General features: G+C 53.7%; 1 protein-coding gene across 2 annotated transcripts in view; it reads right to left on the bottom strand.

Annotated features, from left to right (window-relative positions):
• The window catches only part of ITGA11 (integrin subunit alpha 11), a 46,727-nt gene that overhangs the window by 23,694 nt on the left and 8,140 nt on the right, over positions 1–14,893 (bottom strand). The window contains exons 3-12 of one of the 2 annotated variants that reach the window (XM_085589053.1): positions 11,473–11,582; positions 10,482–10,573; positions 10,117–10,231; positions 8,196–8,323; positions 7,453–7,601; positions 6,378–6,460; positions 3,984–4,149; positions 2,428–2,498; positions 1,933–2,007; positions 130–278 (exon numbers count right to left, since the gene is read on the bottom strand). In XM_085589053.1, the coding sequence (XP_085445179.1) occupies positions 130–278; positions 1,933–2,007; positions 2,428–2,498; positions 3,984–4,149; positions 6,378–6,460; positions 7,453–7,601; positions 8,196–8,323; positions 10,117–10,231; positions 10,482–10,573; positions 11,473–11,582 (1,138 nt within the window). Of the gene's footprint in view, positions 1–129; positions 279–1,862; positions 2,008–2,427; positions 2,499–3,983; positions 4,150–6,377; positions 6,523–7,452; positions 7,602–8,195; positions 8,324–10,116; positions 10,232–10,481; positions 10,574–11,472; positions 11,583–14,893 lie in introns of both variants that reach the window. The other variant, XM_077785962.2, reaches the window with a different exon arrangement.

Raw genomic sequence — 14,893 nt, forward strand, 5'->3', positions numbered from 1 at the left:
CTTCCTCAGCATCCCCATCCTTTCAAACCAAGACGCTGGCTGCCGAGCCGCTCCAGCTCGGGAAAATCGAGGGACAGGGTTGGTTTTTCCGTGGGGGAAAAGCATTGCGGCATTCCCGGCCGGAATTACCTGCTCTCCCTTGAGGGCCTGGTGGATGGTGAGGTTCCTGTTGCCGTGCATGTCGAAGAGGATGACCTTGCCCGTGTGGTTGAAGCGCGGCGCTCCGGCCACGTAAATCCGCTCACGCTTGGTGGAGACGACGGAGGAGACGGTGTAACCTGGGGAGGGATGGGCACGGAGTGAGGATTCCCTGCCTGCTCCCAGGACCTGGAGCTTTCCATCGGCTCCCAGCTGCTGACACGGCCACTTCCCAAAGAGGGGAGCTGAAAAAACCTGGATTTTTGCGAAGATGAAATCGCCCACGTGGACCCCAGCGGCCGCCGCGGTTCTGCCACAGCCGGGGCTGTGCCGGGAGTTTTAGCACTGCCCGATTCCCACTTCCCGTGCAAATCCTTCTTTTATCCAAGGCGAATCCGATTCCCGCAATTCCCGGAATTCTGGGGTGTTTTATTCCGTGGCTCACATCAAGCTGGGCAAACCCTCTGAGGTGCTGAGTGTTGGGAAGGTGCAGCTTCTGCTGCTCCGCTCCTCTGGGAACACCAGGAAAATTTTCCTGGTGCTTGATGTCAACATTCCCAGCCCAAGAAAAGCCACGAATCCATCAAAACCATTCCTCCTGGTGGAAATAACCCTGCCTAAGCCAACCACCCTGCTCAGTCCCTTTTTCCTGCTGGGATCAGCCCCTGGGCTGCGGCACTTCCGGATGGGATTTTGTAGGAATATAAAGCTGGGGCTGCCAAATCCCGGTTTTTAGCCCCAAGTCCAGGTTCCTGAACCTTCAGGCTCAGGTTTAAATTCCAATTAAATCCTTAGAAGTGGGAACGGGATGCCCAGAGAAGCTGTGGTTGCCTCATCCCTGGAATATTCCAATCTCAGGCTGGATGAGGCTTGGAGAAGCCTGGGATAGGGGAAGGTGGAATGGGATAAGCTTTAAGTTCCTTTCCAGCCCAAATCATTCCAGAATTCTGGAATTCTATGGAACTCAAAAGTCTGGCCAATCATGAAACTGAATCACATTCCCTGGGATCACATCCAGTTGAAATTTGAGCATCTCCAGGGATTTCCAGACCACTTTCACTGCTCACCAGCCTGACCTGGGGTCCCCCTTTCCCTAAAAATTCTCCTCCTGGAGGGATATTCCCAAACCAACCATCAGCCCTGAGTCCCCCCGGCTGCTCCTCAGCGGGATCCACCAACATTCCTTAATATTCCCAGATTTCTCACTGCAGGCAGCGGAAAAGAGAGCCCAGCTGAGCTCCCGCAGCGATTCCCACGGGCCATCCCAGCTCCGGGGGACACCCTGCTGTCACCCCACAGCTGATCCACGTGTCCCCATTCCCAGGGAAGAGCCTCAGGCGCTGATCCCACAGAATCCCACCTCTCTCCCCGCCACATCTCCGAGGAGAGGCTGCGTTTCACAGTCCAGGCTGATATTTTTATCCCAGAGCTCCAGTGGCTGCACATGGAACGGATTAACCCAGCAGGTATTTCCTGCCTAGGCATGAAATTCCATCGGAGCTTTGAAACCGTTCCAAGAAAAGCTGCGGATAACCCGCTGGCTCGGCTGCTCCTGAATTTAAATCCCATTTGTGCCCCGCTCCGGGGTCGGAGCCGGGCTCTTCCCAGGTGAGGATGATCCTGTGCTGCATCTCCCATGAGGAATATCCCGTGCTTCCTATTTTTTAAGGATAAAATCCCGAATTCCCTCTCCGTGACACCGTGGCCTCGTTGAGCTTTCCCACCTAAATAGGCTCCGTGGTTTTTCAGCTCCTCCGGGAATTCCTGCAGGTAGGATTCCCGCAGAGGAATCACCTTCCCACTGCTGGTCTCCTTCAGGACGGCTCCGTTCCAGTCGTAGGCTCCCACTGCTCCCAGCAGGATCCCGTCCTGTGGGAAAACGGGAATGCTTCGGTGGGATTTCTTCCCAGATGGAGGCGACCCCATCCCTCTGATCCCACACAGACCCTTCTTCCAAGAACACCGGGAGTGCTGGAGGGTTTTAAAAATGCTGGACTGACACTTCCAGCCTCTTTCTGCTTTCCCAATGTGGTTTTTTCCCCACAGGAAATTTCTCCATGAAGATCCCAGCGTGTCCTTCCCAAGAGGTCATGGCATTGGGAGGATCTGCTGCAGATCCTAAGGGATGCTCGGGTCTCCCAACACCTCCTGTCCCATGGGATAATCCAGCAGCACTTCCTTATCCTCCTGTTAATTATTTAACTCTGTAATTAATAATTTGTCCCAAATCCCAATCTCCCACTTGGAGCGGGGGCAAAAAAAAAAAAATTCCACTATTTCCCCACTTACTTCCACAACGTGGGATGAAAATCCAGTCTGGGACATTTCCAGTCCAAAGGAGATCTCGTTCTTGTTGGTTCCTTAGAACAGAAACAAAAAATGGAATTTGTGTTTCATGGAGAGTTTTCCTTTCCTGGAAGGGCTGAGCCATGGTGGGTTCCCATCCCATTCCAGCCCTGCTGTGGCCAGGGACACCTTTCCCTATCCCAGGCTGCTCCCAGCCCCATCCAGCCCGGCCTTGGACATTCCAGGGATCCAGGGGCAGCCACAGCTGCTCTGGGAATTCCATTCGTGCCCCTCCCCACCCTTCCAGCCAGGAATTCCCAATTCCCAAAATCCCACCCAGCCCTGCCCTCTGGCAGTGGGACCCATTCCCTGGGTCCTGTCCCTCCATCCCTTATCCCAAATCCCTCTCCAGCTCTCCTGGAGCCCCTCCAGGTGTTGGGAAAGGTTCTGAGCCCTCCCTGGATCCTTCCCTTCTCCAGGGAACATTCCCAGGGCTCTGAGGATTCCCTGGATCCTTCCCTTCTCCAGGGAACATTCCCAGGGCTCTGAGCTCTCCCTGGATCCTTCCCTTCTCCAGGGGAACATTCCCAGGGCTCTGAGCTCTCCCTGGATCCTTCCCTTCTCCAGGGGAACATTCCCATCTCTCCCAGCCTGGCTCCAGAGGGGCTTCACCCTTGGAGCAGCTCCGTGGCCTCCTCTGGAATTGCTCCAGCAGCTCCAGGTCCTCCTGATGATCCTATTTCTCCCTAAATTCCCCAGTTCCACACCCTCGTGCTGTTAGGAGGTCTGGGAGCTCTGCTGCCATTCCAGTTCTCCCCTTGCAGGGCTGCAAGATCCCCCAAAAATGGGGATTTGGAGGTTTTTGCTCCATAATTCCAACTGGGGGAATTCCTCATCCGGGGCAACTTCCACAGGGAAGCTCCAAGCTGGACAGAGAAAACTGGGAAACTCGTGGGGAGTTTGTGAGCTGATTTGAGCCCAAATCCCCCAAATTCAGGATGTTTCATTCCCAGTGTGAGCCCTCCATTTCTGTTCCAATTGTTCATTCCAGGCTGCATTTTTCTCCTGAAATTCGGATAAATTTAGTCTGGGAGAGCAACAAAGTTGTCACAAGAGCTGACATTTAAGACAGAAATATTTCCTGATATTTCATTTCAGCCAACAAACCCGAAATCCCGACTTTATTCCCATAATCTCCTGATGTCTGGCACCCCAGGGAGCTCCTGTGTGTGGGTTTTCCTGTTTACAGCCCTGGAATTGGATGGATGAGGAAGACGCTGACGCCCAAATTCCCCCCATACCAAAATCTCCAAGGTTTTCTATAAAAAGGAAAATCCAAGCCACCAGAATTCCGCTGCCCGGAACGAGGTGTGCCCTTTGGAAAAGGGGATCTCTGCTCCCGAGGGAAGCTCCAAATAAAGACATCCCCTCAAACCTGAAGATACTCCAAGCAGGATTGTTAGGCTCAGATATTGTGGAAGCCACGTCCAAAATTGGGGGGAAACATGATCAGCAGCACATTCCCAGCGCTGGGACGTGCCGGGGGGAGCATCCCTCACCTTCCAGGCTGAAAATCCTTTCTCCCAGAGCATCCACGATGTCCTTGAGCGCCGCCTCGTCGGTGACGTTGAAGAAGTGTTTGTCGTCGGGGTCGCTGGCGATGAATTTGATCTCGTTCAGAAAGGCCTCGGGGTTGATTCCTCTCCTGTTGTAATAACCCAAGACCTGGTTGGGAACAAAACACGAGGCTTCCATGGAATTCGGATTCCCGGGAGGTTTGGGTTGGAAGGATCTTAAAGCTCATCCCGTTCCATGGGCAGGGACACCTTCGCCTATCCCAAGCCCCATCCAACCTTGGGCACTTCCAGCTCTGGCTCCACTTCAGCGTCTCCTCTGGACCCTTTTCCCAGGATGGATAAAAACTCTTCCCAAAACCCCGTGGGGTGTCCACGTGGGAGAAGCCCCATCAGATCTGACACCGCTTTTTGGGAACAGAGGAGCTGCTGCAATTCCTCCCGGCTGGACGTTCCTCATGGAATTTGGGGTCCTGCCTGCCCCTGGTCCCGGCAGCTGAATCCCGAGCTGAGCATCCCAAAAGCAGCTCCCGCCACGATGAGCTCTTGGAATGCCCCAGGAGCAGTGGGGATGGGCTGTCCTGGTGCTTTGGGATTCCTGGAGCACACAGGGACCTCTTGGAATGTTCCAGGAGCAGTGGAGATGGACAGGGACTCTTGGAATGCCCCAGGAGCAGTGGAGATGGACAGGGACTCTTGGAATGCCCCAGGAGCAGTGGGGATGGACAGGGACTCTTGGAATGTTCCAGGAGCAGTGGAGATGGACAGGGACCTCTTGGAATGCCCCAGGAGCAGTGGAGATGGACAGGGACTCTTGGAATGCCCCAGGAGCAGTGGGGATGGACAGGGACTCTTGGAATGTTCCAGGAGCAGTGGGGATGGACCATCCTGGAGCTTTGGGATTCCTGGAGCACACAGGGACTCTTGGAATGTTCCAGGAGCAGTGGGAATGGGCTCTCCTGGTGCTTTGGGATTCCTGGAGCACACAAGAACCTCTTGGAATGCCCCAGGAGCAGTGGGGATGGACAGGGACTCTTGGAATGTTCCAAGAGCAGTGGGGATGGACCGTCCTGGAGCTTTGGGATTCGTGGAGCACACAGGGACTCTTGGAATGTTCCAGGAGCAGTGGGGATGGACAGGGACCTCTTGGAATGTTCCAGGAGCAGTGGGGATGGACAGGGACCTCTTGGAATGTTCCAGGAGCAGCGGGAATGGGCTGTCCTGCTATGTTGAGATTCCTGGAGCACACAAGAACCTCTTGGAATGCCCCAGGAGCAGTGGGGATGGACAGGGACTCTTGGAATGTTCCAGGAGGAGCAGGGATGGGCTGTCCTGGTGCTTTGGGATTCCTGGAGCACACAGGGACCTCTTGGAATGTTCCAGGGGCAGCAGGGACAGGCTGTCCTGGTGCTTTGGGATTCCTGGAGCACGTAGGGACCTCTTGGAATGCCCCAGGAGCAGTGGAGATGGACAGGGACTCTTGGAATGCCCCAGGAGCAGTGGAGATGGACAGGGACTCTTGGAATGTTCCAGGAGCAGTGGGGATGGACAGGGACTCTTGGAATGTTCCAGGAGCAGTGGGGATGGACAGGGATTCTTGGAATGCCCCAGGAGCAGTGGGGATGGGCTGTCCTGGAGCTTTGGGATTCCTGGAGCACACAAGAACCTCTTGGAATGTTCCAGGAGCAGTGGGGATGGACAGGGACCTCTTGGAATGTTCCAGGAGCAGTGGGAATGGGCTGTCCTGCTATGTCGGGATTCCTGGAGCACACAAGAACCTCTTGGAATGTTCCAGGAGCAGTGGGGATGGACAGGGACTCTTGGAATGGTCCAAGAGCAGTGGGAATGGGCTGTCCTGGAGCTTTGGGATTCCTGGAGCACACAAGAACCTCTTGGAATGTTCCAGGAGCAGTGGAGATGGACAGGGACTCTTGGAATGTTCCAGGAGCAGTGGAGATGGACAGGGACTCTTGGAATGTTCCAGGAGCAATGGGGATGGACAGGGACCTCTTGGAATGTTCCAGGAGCAGTGGGGATGGACAGGGACCTCTTGGAATGTTCCAGGAGCAGTGGGGATGGACAGGGACTCTTGGAATGTTCCAGGAGCAGTGGGAATGGGCTCTCCTGGTGCTTTGGGATTCCTGGAGCACACAGGGACCTCTTGGAATGTTCCAGGAGCAGTGGAGATGGACAGGGACTCTTGGAATGTTCCAGGAGCAGTGGGGATGGACCGTCCTGGTGCTTTGGGATTCCTGGAGCACACAGGGACTCTTGGAATGTTCCAGGAGCAGCGGGAATGAGCTGCCCTGCTACGTCGGGATTCCTGGAGCACCGCCAAGCCCTGCAGGACTTCCACCGCCCGACATCCCCGTCACTCACCGCCACCGCGTATCTGGTGACGTTGTCCCTCTCGCTGTCCTCGATCACCTTCTCCAGGTCTGGGCTGTCGTGGGACTCTCCATCTGTGATGACAATCATTACTCTCTTTGCCCCTTTCCGGCCACCTTTCCGAAACGCTTCCGAGCTGCAAGTGAAGAGATGTCCCGGGCTGCTCAGCCCCGCCGGCTCCGTGCTGGCCGAGCCCGCCCCGAGGCGTCCTTGGGGCTGCTGCCCCTCGGGGAGGTGCAGGAACCCCCGGGAATCGCTTTGGGAAGCGGATTTCCCCGCTCCTTGCAGGAAAGAGGCCAAAATTCACCCAAATCGGGTGAGGAAACGGATCTTGAGCCGGCCAGCGCAGTTCCGGCCTTGGCCCATGGAGCCTTTCCCTGTGAGGGAAAATTTCCTCATCCCGGGATTTTGACAAAGCACGGTCAAAATTCCAGCGAATTTATGGAAAAGGGACACTGAGCAGGGCTGGGGACTCCGTGTGGCACCAATAATTCAGGGCCGTGCTCGGATCTGGCCAGGATCCATCCAAAACTTTTCCGAGCTGCCCAGGGCAGTGCTGGAATCGCCATTCCTGCAGGGATTTCCAAACCACTTGGATGCGGCACTTGGGACATGGTCAGTGGTGGCCTTGGCAGTGCTGGACTTGATCGTTGACCTCTTTTCCAGCCTCAAATTCCATGATTCCCAGCAGGAATACCGCTTGGGAAAAGTGCAGGAGCAAGGATTTGTCCCTGGAGAGGGAGGAGGTGGAGCTGTCCTGAGCTCCTGGGGACTCCCCGGGGATCTCCAGGACAGCTCCAAGTCCTGGAGCTGAATTTGGGGGCTGGGAGGCTCCACCCTGGGAACTTCCAAGGATAGGACACAATTCCAGAGCCTGCCCCAGCTGCAAACGAGGACGGAGCAATTTTGGGAAGCGCCGCTCGCAAAGCTTCCCCCAGATCCCATTTTCCTGCAAACCTCTGGCGATTCCCCCATTCTTAAGCAGCAGGGAAAACAGAGGGAGGGGGGAAAAATATGGATTAGAAGGTTTTCCTGGGAATAGGAGCGGGAGCGGGAGGGGTTTTACCGAGCGAACTCGATGCCGTAGGCGGTCCTGGTCTCGGTGCCGCCTCGCTGCTCGATGTGGCTGGCGGCCGCCACCACGTCCTGCACGGACCTGTAGTCGTTCAGGTGGAACTCATGGACCACGTCCTCTCCATACTGGACAACTCCCACCTGGGAACGACGGGAATGGCACCAGAAAGGCCAACGGGACGAGGTCCCGTCCACCGCGCGCGTTGTGAACCGCGGGGATCACCAGCCACGGGGAAAAATTCCATCGCTCATTTTTGTTTTCCCAAATTCCATCGCTCTTTTTTTTTTTTTTAATTCCGTCGCCCAGTTTTCTCCCTCCATGGGATCGTTATTCATTCCCAGTTTTATGGCTCTCCCGCCTGCTTTGCTCCCGAGTTTTGGGGTGATCCAGACGTGCCACGCTCCACTGTCCCAGTGTGGACCCACAGCATCTCCAGGTGGGACCAAACTGGGTTATTTGGGAAAATCTGGGATATTCCTGCCTAAATTCCTGCCTAAATCAACCCATGATTACTCGGAGCGAGAGCATGGAGAGCTCCTTTCCGTGGGTTTCGTCCTCCCTGCTCCCACTGGGATGCGGGATCCCTCCATAGCTCACTTAGGGACATTAATGGGAGCGTTTCTTTCCCATGGGATAAGTTAAAAAATCCCAATATTTTGACAAATTCCAGCAGCTTGACAGAAAAGGGACATTGGGAATGGCCCTGGGATGACACAAACAGTTCAGAGCCTCACCTGGATCTGTCCAGGACCGATGTAAAACTTTTTCAGGATATTTATCAGGAAGTGCTGGACTTCAACCCACGGATAAATGCTATTGGATCCATCCAGAACGATGATGATGTCCATGTAGGTCTGGCATCCTGTGGAAAATCCAGGGATTTATTAAAAGTCCTCCTGCAAAGGGGCAGATTTATGGCTTCACTTCCAGCCAGGTACTTCCTCTCAGGATTTTTCGGGGGGGAAAAAAAAAATGTGATTTCAACAATTTGGGAAAGAACTTTGGGCTCCAGCAAGGTGGGGAGAAGCCACAGGAATCCTCTCTGCTGTGAAAAGATGGGATCACTTCCTAGGAATAACACTCGGCAGCATCATTTGGGATTCAGCTTTGGAATTTGATCCCATTTAATATCATTCCACACTTCAAAGAGGAGCAGGATCCGGCTCTCCGTTCCTCCCGCAGAGCCGTTCCTGATCCCTGAGTCATTCCCAGCCCTGCCATGGAACACAAGGCGGGCATTTCCTCCCTTCCCATGAAATCCTCGGCTCCGAGGCAGCCAAAAACCCCGGAGGGGACCCCAGGGCTCGGCTCCGCAGCCGGAGCAGGAAGGATTTCAGGATTTTTTCCAGTGGGGAAAATTGCTGAGGATCGTCTCAGTCTTGCGGATGTTTTACAGCATTCCTTGATGATCCTGGATTTCAGAGATTTATTGGCTGCTCTTTCACCCTGTAGGTTTTTATGGATGAAGGAATCCATGGATTGGAGTGACTGGGATCCTCTGGGTGCCTCCATCTCCATCCCATCCTGGCAATCAGGGAGAGGAGCTGACCCGGCATCCCATTAAATAAACACTCCCTAAAAATCCCTAAAATCCCAATTATCCTTTGCAGAGAGGGTGGGACATAACGAGGGAAGTGACACTGGGAATTTGATGATGCCTTTACTGCCATGATCCTGAAAATCCCATTTTTTCCAAGGCCCTCTTTATGCCCTGGGAATTTGGTGGTGGGCTCTGCCTTTCCTGCCTTGATCCCCTCCAAATCCCATTTTTACCAGCCCATTTTCCCTGGGAATTAACCAGCACCAGCGGGGTTCTGGAGCTGGGGAACCACATCCCATGGGATGAGGAGCTCCCAGGAGCAGGACAGGCTTCTGGGAATTCTTCCCAGCTCCACGAAAGGCAGGAAACATCACTTAAACCCTCCAAAATAAAATCCCGGCTCCCGAATTCCAACTTATTTAACTCCAGGTTAATGAGGGCTTTGTTTTGTGCAGTCAAAATGGGATTGAAGATGGAATCGGAGCCGGGATCGGAGCTGGGATGGGAGCTGGGATTGGAGCCGGGATTGGAGCTGGGATCGGAGCCGGGATCAAAGCAGGGATTGGAGCTGGGATAGGAGCTGGGATCGGAGCTGGGATCAAAGCAGAGATTGGAACCAGGATTGGAGCTGGGATCAAAGCAGGGATTGGAGCTGGGATAGGAGCTGGGATAGGAGCTGGGATCGGAGCTGGGATCAAAGCAGGGATTGGAGCTGGGATCGAAACAGGGGTTGGAACCAGGATTGGAGCTGGGATCAAAGCAGGGATTGAAACAGGGATCAAAGCAGGGATTGGAGCCAGGATCGGAGCCGGGATTGAAACAGAGATTGGAACCAGGATTGGAGCTGGGATCAAAGCAGGGATCGGAGCTGAGATTGGAGCTGGGATTGGAGCTGGGATCAGAGCCGGGATCAAAGCAGGGATTGGAGCCGGGATTGGAGCTGGGATTGGAGCTGGGATCAAAGCAGGGATTGAAACAGGGATCAAAGCAGGGATTGGAGCTGGGATAGGAGCTGGGATTGGAGCTGGGATCAAAGCAGGGATCGAAACAGGGATCAAAGCCGGGATTGGAGCCGGGATCAGAGCCGGGATGGGAGCCGGGATCTCGGTCCTCACTCTGCAGAGCCGGAGCCACGGTTCTGGAGAAGCGGAAGTTGGAGTTGACGCGGGAGCACATTCCCGTGGTGTAGTAGGAGCTGCCGCACTCGTGGGACCACAGGGGGCTGCAGGCCTGGCGGGGTGAAAAAAGCAGGATTTGGTTCCGGGGATCCCTTTTCCTTTTAGTTTAATTCCATTTTACTTCATTTCACTGGATCCCGTTTTCCTTCATTTCGATTCCGTTTAATTCTACCTGAGTTTTCTTACCTTTCGTTTTATCTCCCTACGCTCCATGAACAAAAACCCACCGAGAGGAACCTCCTGGCGCCTTCCTGCCCCGCATTCCCGGATTCCCAGCCCGCATTCCCGGGAATGCCGCTCACCAGGAAGCTGCTGTCCCTGGGGTTGGTGGCCAGGCTCAGGCCCAGGCGCATGTTGTCCTTGCGCTCCGACACGTTGGACAGCGTCACCCGCCCTTGGGAGAGAGGCTGGGATTAGGGACATTCCCGGGAAATCCCAGATTCCCCCTGGAATCTCCGGAGCAACAGGGAATTGTGTGCTGAGAAAAGTCTTCACTCCGGGTTTTGGGAATTTTTGGAAGGTGAGAAAAAAATTGGAAAAATTTGGATTTTTCCTTCATGAACAACCAAGGAAGGAAAATTTTTTGGGGAATGAGGCCGGGAGCTGGGGAGGAGGAAATCCCTCGGAGTGCTCAGCTCCTCATCCTGGATTCCCAGGCTGGTTGCTGATCCAGGGAAATCTGGACATTCCCGGGAAATCTGGAACGTCCCCCGGAATCACTGGAGCAGCTGGGAACTGTGCGCCGGAGAAGAATCTCTGCCGGCTTCACTCCTGGTTTTGGGGATTTTTGGAAGGTGAGAATTGGGTTTTTCCCTGGATGAAAAACCAAGGAAGGAACATTTTTTTTTGGGAATGAGACTGGGAGCTGGAAAGGGGGAAACCCCTCCGAGGGCTCGGCTGCTCATCCTGGATTCCCAGGGAATCCCTGTTTTTTCCACGGCACATCCCAGAAATCCCCCCCAGGGCAGCCCTGTCAATCCCAAATGGGATTGGTCACTGAGCTGCGTCCCAAATCCTGATCCAACCGTTCCTCTGGAAAACGCAGCTCCCCGTGGGCCAGAGCTCCCCCTTTGGGAAGCAAACTGGGAATCATGGAATTATTTGGGATGGAAGCAATTCAAAGCCCATCCACTGCCACCTTCCACCATGCCCGGGTGCTCCAAGCCCCATCCCAACCCGGCCTTGGACACTTCCAGGGATCCAGGGACTTCTCTGGGAATTCCACCTTCCCGGGGAGGAATCCCATCCCAAGATCCCGTTTTTCAGGGATCATTTGGGTCTGGAACGCCATACCCAGGTTGAGCTTGGTGCAGTTTCCGTGGCTGTCACTCAGCACTGGACACTTGTAGACATCTCCGGTCTTCTGCTGCCCGTTGGATTCGTACGGAGCTCCCACCACCAGCCTGCGGAAAACACGGATCCGTCAGCACCGGGACAACGGGAATGCCCTGGGAAAAAGGATTCCTCAGCCGCAATTCCCGGATTTGGGAGCGGCAGGAGAGGGTCCCGACCTCAGTGGAAGGACAGGTTCTCCTTCTCTTCCCGTTGGAGCAGCAGGAAGTTGGGAATGTGACTCTGCCACGCGGAATTATGGAATTCATTCCCGTCAGCAGCAAGGAACAGATTCCTGGCGGGGAGGGAGGGCTCCAAACCCTCCTGGAAGCACCAAATCCCTTGGAATCAGCTGAGGAACCCATGGATTGTCCCTTCCCTCCACTGCCCATGGAAGAGCTTTTCCATAGGGTCATGGAATGGTTCGGGATGGAAGGGACCTTAAGGATCATCTCATCCCAAACCCCTCCATGGGCAGGGACACCTCCCACTTCATTCCCAAATCTCCAGGACATGGATATGGAGACACCTCCCACTTCATTCCCAGAACATCTCCAGGACATGGACATGGAGACACCTCCCACTTCATTCCCAGAACATCTCCAGGACATGGATATGGAGACACCTCCCACTTCATTCCCAAATCTCCAGGATATGGATATGGAGACACCTCCCACTTCATTCCCAGAACATCTCCAGGACATGGATATGGAGACACCTCCCACTTCATTCCCAGAACATCTCCAGGACGTGGATATGGAGACACCTCCCACTTCATTCCCAAATCTCCAGGACATGGATATGGAGACACCTCCCACTTCATTCCCAAATCTCCAGGACATGGATATGGAGACACCTCCCACTTCATTCCCAAATCTCCAGGACGTGGATATGGAGACACCTCCCACTTAATTCCCAGAACATCTCCAGGACATGGATATGGAGACACCTCCCACTTCATTCCCAGAACATCTCCAGGACGTGGACATGGAGACACCTCCCACTTCATTCCCAAATCTCCAGGACATGGATATGGAGACACCTCCCACTTCATTCCCAAATCTCCAGGACATGGATATGGAGACACCTCCCACTTCATTCCCAAATCTCCAGGACGTGGATATGGAGACACCTTCCACTTCATTCCCAAATCTCCAGGACATGGATATGGATGCAGGATTCCAGCAGAAGGAATAACAAGGAGCTGGTGGGGCGCTTCCAGCTAATCCCACTGGGATCCATGAGGAATTTTCCCCCAGAAAATCCTGGAAAAGGGAATTTGCTCCAACCCGGAGCTGTTACGAACAGCCCTGAGCTGAACATTGGGATCTCCAGTGGTGGGTGAGGAAATTGGGAAGGAATTTTCCGTAGGAAAACCCTGGAAAAGGGGATTTTCTCCAAGCTGGGGTTGTTACGAGCAGTGGGAGATGAACACGGGGATCTCCAGTGGAGGGAAGGGATTTTCCCCAGGAAAACCCTGGAAAAGGGGATTTCCTCCGAGCTGGAATTTTTCCAAACATCGGGAGCCAAACATTGGGATCGCCAGCGGACATCGGGAATTTTCCTGCTCTCCAAAAGAAGGGAGCTGCTAAATCCCAGCACCAACTTCCAGTCAGGATATTCCTGGGACATCCAAACACTTTTCCCACTTTTCCTTGGCCACAACATTCCAACCCAGCCACCCCAAAGCAGGAAGAGCACGGGACCTAAGGAATCCATCCCTTCTTTCCAGGCTATCCCAAAAATCCTCGGCACCGTGAGCTGATGGCAACTCCTGCTCCCAAAATAAATGGGATTTTATTTTTTTTTTTTAACTTCCCAAAAATCCTATGGATGCAACCGTGCCAGTCTGGATCTCCAGATAAACAGGAGCTCTTTTGTTCCACGGGGCCCTTCCCAGCAGCTGGAAAAGCCACCGGCACAGATGTTCCCTGTTAGACCAGGAATTGTCATTCCTTAAAAATGTTGCTGCTCCAAAGACAAACATCCCGTTCTTTTATCCCAAACTCAAGGAAAAGCTCCCGAATCCAAGGATTCTCATGGAAACGCTTCCTGTCTTACGGCTTAATGTGGGAATTCACAACGGGAAAATCATCTCCAGCTGGAGCTGTCCTCAACAGCATCCAGGGAAATCTGGATTTCTGGGAATTTGCTCATTTTCCTGAGGCTTTCCCACACTCCCATGTCCATTTGGTTGTGGAGAAGAGGGAAAAGGTGGAAGGCTGGGAAAAGGAATGGGAAAACCTTGAGGATGAGGAGGAATAAAGGTGGAGGCTCCGTGGAAAACGAGGATCTCCTGGTGTAATTCCCAATTCCCAAAGAATTTCAGATGCACGGAATTCCATGAACTTCTGGGAGCAGCTCCAGCTTGATGTGCCGCCCCCCATCCCTCCATCCTGCAGGGAATCCTCTTGGAGACTTTTCCGTTCATTCATGTTGGGATCACACCACCCACTCCTCAATATTCCCAAAAAGCCGGCGGGTTTGGGGTCGGATCATCCCTTTGGGATGACGCGGCAAACCCAAAGGAAAGCCCAACCATTCCCAGCTTTTTGCCGTGAATGCGGAGCGGCTGCGGAGCTCCCGAAGCCGGAATTCTTGTCTCCCAAAAAACAATGGAATGATTTTTCCCTTTTCAGTGAAATGGGAGTGATCCATCAGCTGGAGCTGTCAAATCCTCATGGAAACTTGGCAGCTCAGGAAAAAGGCTTCCACAGCTGCTTGGAAGGTGTTTTTAGGGATGCTGCTCCACTCTTACTTTCCTTGGAAACTCAGGCTAGAAATCCTGGATTTTTCCTTCTCAAAAGAAAAAAAAAAAAAAAAAAAAAATCAGGGATTTGGGATGGGTTATCCCAAATTCCCAAAAATATCCAAGTAGCCTAGCTCATCCCAAGAAAACCGGAGCATCCCGCTATTGAAGGGAGACATTCCTGGTTTTTTTCAAGCTTTCTCCCTGCCCACATCCTGGGATCATCCCAAACCTCCCGATTTTCCCCCGGATTCCCAAGAGGGAAGCGGCTCCCACATCACAACTTTGCCAAAAAATGAGGCTTTGAAAGAAAATCAGAAGCAAACAATTCCTGCCTCGCCTCCCTCTCCGTTCCCCGCTCCCGGAGAAAACAAAGGGAAAAAACCCAACAGGGATTAAGTGGGAAAAGCTCCGACTGCTCCGAGCTGCCTGAGGATGGATTTTGAACTTTCATCCCGAAAAAATAAGGAGAGCAAAAGCAGGGATACCCCAGGATTTGCTCTCCAAGCAGAGCCCAGCGCTGGGTCCTAATTCCCAGTTTTCCGGCCAGGATGGGAATGGGATGTGTCCATGCCTGCAGGGTTGGGAAAGGCTCCAAACCAGGAAAATCCAGGAATTCTGGAATGATTTGGG

Source organism: Lonchura striata, chromosome 10 (genome assembly GCF_050655825.1).
Source record: "Lonchura striata isolate lonStrDom1 chromosome 10, ASM5065582v1, whole genome shotgun sequence".
Taxonomy (NCBI): domain Eukaryota; kingdom Metazoa; phylum Chordata; class Aves; order Passeriformes; family Estrildidae; genus Lonchura; species Lonchura striata.